At 42.0% G+C, this 7,311-nt stretch overlaps 1 protein-coding gene across 1 annotated transcript; it reads right to left on the minus strand.

Annotated features, from left to right (window-relative positions):
- Positions 1-724: 724 nt before the first annotated feature.
- chrnb4 (cholinergic receptor, nicotinic, beta 4 (neuronal)) lies at positions 725-6,735 on the minus strand. The gene is made up of 6 exons (XM_028401353.1): positions 6,637-6,735; positions 4,396-4,541; positions 3,675-3,719; positions 3,389-3,498; positions 2,039-3,092; positions 725-1,196 (listed from the first exon to the last, which is right to left on the minus strand). Exons 1-6 carry the CDS (start codon positions 6,683-6,685, stop codon positions 1,032-1,034), a joined length of 1,569 nt encoding a protein of 522 aa, XP_028257154.1. The 5' UTR covers positions 6,686-6,735; the 3' UTR covers positions 725-1,031.
- Between the last annotated feature and the right edge of the window lie 576 nt (positions 6,736-7,311).

Below are 7,311 nucleotides of genomic sequence, written 5' to 3' on the forward strand. Positions count from 1 at the left end.
AAGAACCAACAGTCTGCAGAATGTCTAACGAGCCCACTCAGCACTGTTTATTGAGCAGTAAATGTTGTGTGTGTATGTGTGTGTAGCTTCATTTATGTGTGCACCGATTCCAACCTTGCCGATCCGTGCAAACAGGATCCAAGATCTGCTTAATGTTCATAAGATTGCAATATTTTGAATTGTCTTCCTCATAATTTCATTTATGTACTTTGCTAAAGACATGTCAAAACTATACAATAAAAAATACTGGACCTCCAAAATCAATATGAGCTCTAACAGTTTTGTTGTATCAACATTATTTTTTTTTTTGCCTGCTCACACAGTTTCACATTAGAAGCGAACAGCTGTCTTAGCCTTATGATAAAGTATCTGGACTGGCTCATCTTCATTGAACATTTTGGCTCTGAGGACAAACTTTATCACCTGCAAACAGATTAACTAAGCACTTTGGCAAGACCCTGACAATTTCAAGACTTTATTGGGCATATTAGACATTTAATCAAACTAAAAGAGTACACATGTTTTTCTTTATTATATTTTAGTGACGTGGTAACATAAATAAGGAGTTAAACACCTCCTGACAGTAGACATACAGTTATCTCTGTCATTTCTGAAACACTTCAGCACGTCTGCAGTGAAAATTACACACTGTCCAGCTCTGCAGCTGTCCCTAACAGATGTAACAACCTTTGTAAAATGACCTCAGTGCAACAATGCTGCATTAGCTGCTTCATATTGTCCCCTCAATGTACACATTATTGCTGCAGGCCACATGCTTTTGCACAGCAGGAGGTGTTCTATCCATTTGCTGTCACACACAAACATCCTGTCTGCCGTGATAGACATGTTTGAATTTTTTTGTCTGATTTTACCGTCCATGTTGGTAGGTTCTGGCGCAGTGTTTCAGATCTCTGCCAAAGCAAACACTTTGGAGACATCCAAATTACTACTGGCCTGTATCCCTGTATAAATATGTTTATTCTAATAGCTCAGTTGCTAATGAAAACCCTGAAGTTGCACAGTCTCCTTCGTCATATGCGAGGGGTCTCTGAACTGGGCTGCTGGCTGGGAACAATCTGACTCTGGAAGAGAGGCTGAAGAAACAGGCCCAGTGTGCCCACCACACACACTATCACGAAGATCCACAGGAACATACGATCCACCACCATCGCCACATACTTCCAGTCCTCTATCACCTGCAACAACAAAGACATTTAAATCAGTCAGTATGGATGGTTTAACAGCAGCCATACAGGGTGTAGTGAGATCAATTATGTATAAGGATGGGTGGAGAAATAAGTGGACGAGAGCTTATTGGAAATAAGAGATACACAGTAATTATACTCTATCATATGTGTTCCATCCATTTATACCAATAACCTCTCCAGGGAAACAGGGAAAGGTACATTTACTCTCTAGGCTAACAGTTGAACACACGTTTTATGTATATATATCCCTATTAGAGCCTGTCTCCATTTTGCTGAGCCCTACACTGAAATGGCTATTGACCCTTTCACCCCATTGTCAATGCTGTCCTTGGTAGTTTCTGAAACTAGTAATTTCTCATTCTTGGTTCCCTCCCTATTTTATTGATTTGTCTGCCTTCAATTTGCTGGGTCACAGCCGCTACTTTACGTTATTCCTTCCTGCACCTCAAGGGCCACTGAGTGTACAGTAAATGTTAACACGTCAATACAAACACATTTCACCCAATATATTGAAACCAGGGCAGACAGCAGGGTTGCAGCTGGGGTGTTAAAAATTACCAAAATGTAATTAGATTTAGAAAACAACTCTGCTTATCTTATTAGCTTTGATTTCAAAGGTTAGATTAATGATACTAAAAATGGTCAAATGTCAAAAATCTGCAGCAGTCTTTTGAACCTCTCTGAACGGGGATGCAGGCAGTGTGTGACATTGTTAGTCAGAAGATCCTGTCTGGGTGCTGGAACATGATTTAATGAAATAAAAAGTCAAATAAATGTAACATTACATAAAAAGATTCAGTAAAACGTGTATATAATATGTATATACATACGCTCTGATCATCATCATCTCCCATCATGTGCTCAGCCACAAAGCACACGCCGTTCACAGCTTCCTGGACGTCAGCAACCCTCTCTGAGTTGCTTCTCTGCTGGAGGTCCTTAATGGAAGTGTAACCACTGGGCAGGTAATCTGTGGAGCGCAGGTCCCCTTTCCTGTTGGAGTTGCTGTAACCCATTGGAGGTATTACAGTTTTGTTCCCTGGAGTGGAGAAGGCAGAGTCAGACGACAGCAGAGCAGAAGAAGATATGTTGATTGCTGGTTTAGATGCTGCTGGGTAACCCAAACCCCAGATGGCTCTCCTGGCCCGTAGGCACCGTTGTTGGCGCAGTCTCTGGCGTGCAGAATTGTTGTGAGGCCGTCTCATGAAAAGTAAGGCAGGCAATTTCTCAAGAAATATCAGCTTTACCCAGGAAGGCATGGTATGGGTGCTGGGGGAGCGGTGGTGCACATTGAGCACACATACACTGGTGATGATGGAGAAGGTCACCAAGACCATGGTGAACATCAGGTACTTGCCAATCAGGGGCACGTCCAGTGAAGTGGGAGGGACGATTTTAGAGATTAAAAGCAAGAACACAGTGAGAGCCAGGAGGACAGAAATGCAGAGTGTCATCTTCTCTCCACAGTCTGAAGGCAAGTAGAAGACCAGAATGGCGAGTGAGGTGATCAGAACACATGGAATAATGAGATTTATGGTGTAGAAAAGAGGCTTCCGCTTAATGATAAAATCATACGTGAGATCTACATAGGTGGGATCCAGAGGATTGACTGTCCGTCTGCCTGGCAGAGCCAAAATATCCCACTCCCCACTGGGAGTGAAATCATCCATACTAGCCACCTCAGACTTCAATATCAGGTCTATCTCTGTGTGGTCATACGTCCAAGAACGGAACTTGAGGGTGCAGTTCTGCTGGTCAAAGGGAAAATGTTTGACCTCAATCTTACAAGCACTTTTGTAGATTGCAGGAGGAAGCCAGTTGATGCTGCCATTGAAGAGGACAATAGCATTGGTAAAGACAGTAACTTCATAGGTTCCATCAGCACTGTGAGAAAAGGAAAACAGAAAGGCTGTGGATTGATTTGCCAAGCTTACATCATCATTACATTTACAGTGAAGGTAAGAGAAAGCATATAATCTGTATTGTTGTTTTGTAAAACTAACAATAGTTTATTCAATCAAATGAAAATGCACACACAAAAGACTAACTGTTCATTGCACCCTTAAAAGTGGTCTTTGCCGAGCAATTAAACCTTGATAGATATAGACAAATATTGACTCTTTGTACAATACTACAAAACAGACAAAAATGATTTGAAATAAAACATCAGTGAAGCTTACTTATTGTACAGGACAATATCTGGGAGCCAGATGTGTCTGGAGGGAATGCGGAGCTTGTCGATGCCTTCATACTTTGCAGGATCCCATGACAACCTGTAGTCCACCCAGTGCTGCGGAGACAGTTCTGATTTCAGTGCACTTTCTCAATGCCAGCTCATTTCTAATTACATGCTTCATTATCATAGAAGCACAATTACAGGAGCAGTTTGTTCCACATTGAAAAAATGGGAATGGGTATGGTTTAATTTATATTCAGGAAGAAGGTTACATGTTGTGTATGTCTTACCTGAGTGAGCCAGACATTCGTGGTCATGATCTGTTCTCTTTCATTCTGAAAATATACATATTTTGTCATGTTACTTTTATGTACTTAAAGAAGTTTACTATTATTTATATTGTTTTATTGTACTTGTGTATCAGCTTTCCCCAACCTGTAACTCTCCTCACAGTTGGAATTTATCCCTGCTATCTTTAATTGCATGCGATTGGATGTGAGGTTAAAATAATTTCACATAAGCCCTCCTCTCATTTCAGATATCTTCTTTACATGTTTGTTGATTGCATTGTCATCACACTGACATGTACTTTTCAATAAAATGATACCAAATGGCAATCACTCAAGGGGTTCAATGCAAACTCATAAACTGTGGCTTTGAATGAGGATGAGGCAAGCCGGTCTGCAGCAGTGAGGAGCCTCCACTGTAAATCAGAGCAGAGCCTCTATCACTGTGGCTAAAACAGCTTTATGGCCCCTTTTAATCCAATGTGCTGAAGTTTCAATCTGGATATGACAGAGGCAGAGATCACAGCTGACCAGATCTATCCTCCACTTCATCCATCTGTTTGAAGCCAGGGTCCCTCAGTGGAGGCCACTAATTAACAGCTTTCTCTGCATCTTTTTGGCTTTTCTTTTATTCTTTATCTCTGTCTCTTTGTCTCTATAGCCTATACAGAAATCTATCCCTCTATCAAACACAGATTCACATTCACAGTGTTTGGTCTCTTACCACACTGATGAGCTGTGCCAGAGACACTTGTAGCTTTACTGTAACTCTCTCTGTCCTGTTGACAGCCGGGCGAATGAGTGGATTGTAGCGATCTTGTCCCAGCAGCCAGTTCATGAGACGCTCCTCTGAGTCAGCACTGCTGCTACCTGGTGACACAATTGTGGTTAAACAATTATTTTTATGTGCATGTAGCATTTACACATCCAGCACCTAACCTAGTGTTCCTGACAAAATGTGGATTCATAAACTCAAGGTCTAATGTTGTAAGATTCATCAACAAAATAATAGTAACATGCTGCAGAGCTCTACCATGTAATATATAAAAAGATGGATGAACCTTCTACAAAATCCCCCCCCATGTTTCCTAAAGAGCTGTCTACAGCTCAGTGGGGTGGCTCTGACAGTCAGCATCATAATTGTGCTTGAATTCACCTAAACTAAATGGAACATGAGTGGAGCCACACCAACCAAAACTGTTTCTTTTCCTCCTTTTCCTGCAAAGAAATGGAATTTGGGAATTTTAACATAGAGATGAGGATTTACTTGTCCCTGAATGGAACAAGCCTCAAGTTTATGTATTTCTCTGCACATCAGTTCATCTTAGCCTTTGCAAGAAATTAATTGAAATGAAAATCATCAGAATGCACCAGGATCGCTTCATATGAGCTGCATGTCTAATTTTCCGAAAACCTATGGGATTTAAGCAGCTGTCAATTAAGAAAGCCAGGGGTTACTGTGTTGGAGACATTAAACTGAAATGTTATGAAAGCCCTCAAGTTATTTTCAAATGAGCAATTACATTTGGGATACGAGCAGATATTTTCACAGCATGTTAATAAGTTTGCTTCTGTCTTTTAAATGGGAATAAGCCATGAATACCAACACATGAACTCCAGCCTCCATGCCTGATAAATGATGCCTTGTCAGGGTGAAGGTAACCCTGATTGAAAATGATGATGATTGGCTAGTCTCATCGGGAGTACAATGGATATATGTAGCACCACCTCTTTCATTTTCCTCACATGCAGATATTAATCATGTCCCCTCACATAGTGAAGAGTGGCTGAGTCAACTTACTCATCGGACCCCTCCCTGACGACCCCACTGAAGAATAGATGTAACTTTGATTACATACTCATGGTATGAGCAATATTCATGGTTACATTACAGAGATTCATCATTCATGAACTGCATGTCATCATCACACATATAGACTCCTGAGTTGTCCCTGCATGTGATGATAGTATGTAGTTTTAGTCAAAGTCCCCACACGGTCAGAGTCAAGCTGTGCATGTCATTATCAGCCCACAGACTCCTGCAGCTTTGCAGGGTGTGGCACAGTCCCCACAGGGACATGACTGTGCCTTTGTCAGTCACATGGCTGGAGTGCCATCCTACACAGCAGGACTTTCACGGCACCATTCAGCAGATGGTGTGTGATGTCAAAGCTCCTGGAAGTCAGATTCAAACAAGCTCTCTCGTCCCCAGATGAAAAGGCCACTTGCAAGTTGTGGTCAACTGCTGTGAACAGACCCTAATGTGTGTGTGTGCAGGTTTAATGTGTAAAATAATACAACCAGCCTATACTGCAAGTGTTTCTTAGACATTACACTGATTGAGAGTGAGGTCAAGCGTGTTAATACAATGCAGGAGAAAGCTGTTTGGAGTTGATAAGGTCATTCTGTACAGCACATTGAGAAATTATTCCACAGAAATGTAATAGAGTTAGAGACTTAAGTCATAATGAAACATGTCAACGTGTCATTGAACCAAACCAGGGGACAAAGGTTAAATCTGCTGTTTTATATACTATATAAAATGTATATGTGTATGGGGGGAAGTCTAATGTATCTAGTAGCAAAACACATTTTCATGACTTAGATCTACCCCAATACGAAAAAAAACATTATAAAGAAATAATTGCACAAAGTCAGTTTCAAAAGTTGTAAACTTGCTGGTAGAAACCTCCTCGTTTGATACTGATGCTGATTTGACCACATTTTATAGCAGAGGAGAGTCCTCAAACTGCACTTGAATAAGACAATGTTTAAATAACAAGCCATAGATCGTCTGTACTGCAACTTCAAGCTCACATTAATCTCCGATACGGGACGCTAAAGGAACAGAAAATCTTTTCGGAACCATCTGAGACATTTTCATTCACCTAAATCTGGAGCTGACGCACAGCGCACTGCTGCTTTCATCAGTTTGGTGACAGAATGAAAAGAAAGACACACTTACAGTAAATCAAAGAGACGAAGTAAGCCAGGATGGAGAGAGCCCGAGTCATTTTTCTGCTCCGCGGGAGCCTCAAAGCTGTGGTGTAGAGCGCGCTTCCCCTCGGACATGCCGGGATTGGCCACCGCACCAGCCCTGTACGGCACCGTGCTGATGCCTGCTGGCCCGTCCTGGGGTTACTTCACAGCAATCCCACCCTATGAAATTCACCTACTGAGAAGACGGGTCTTTGCGCTCCGCCAACGCGCAGCACCCTGCCCTGGCGCGCTGCTCCCTGTGTCCTCTGCAGGTCCTGCAGGTCCTGCAGCCGGTCTGTGATCAGCTGCTGCAAGTTTACAGTAGCTCAGCAGCCCCTTTAGATGATGGGCTTCTAATACTGTCTTCACCACGAAAGATGTTGCCCACAGTATTTTGGCAAAGCAAATGGAAAAGATGAAGTATCCAGTTTATGACCTCTGCTGTCCCCACACACCAGTTCTGTAGAAAAGTATTTTATTTAATTTGATGTTATGTAAATGACTTGAACACAACATAATGACATGCCAACAATAGCCAGCTCCTCCCAGCTCTAATCAAGAGGAATACTCAGTGAGATTATCAACCATCCAGACACAGATGTGGTTAAACACACCGAGGCCTGATTCACCTTCAACCAGCCAACAGAAGTTGACAATCTTG

Source organism: Parambassis ranga, chromosome 3 (assembly GCF_900634625.1).
Source record: "Parambassis ranga chromosome 3, fParRan2.1, whole genome shotgun sequence".
Lineage (NCBI taxonomy): Eukaryota > Metazoa > Chordata > Actinopteri > Ambassidae > Parambassis > Parambassis ranga.

Excerpts from the sequence above, each read along its gene's own strand:
- chrnb4 (XM_028401353.1), bottom strand. The coding sequence starts at position 6,685 with ATGACTCGGGCTCTCTCCATCCTGGCTTACTTCGTCTCTTTGATTTAC. Across the intron at positions 4,542-6,636 it reads CTTCGTCTCTTTGATTTACT|GTAGCAGCAGTGCTGACTCA; the intron begins GTAAGTGTGTCT and ends TTGTGTCACCAG. Across the intron at positions 3,720-4,395 it reads TGGCACAGCTCATCAGTGTG|AATGAAAGAGAACAGATCAT; the intron begins GTAAGAGACCAA and ends GTATATTTTCAG.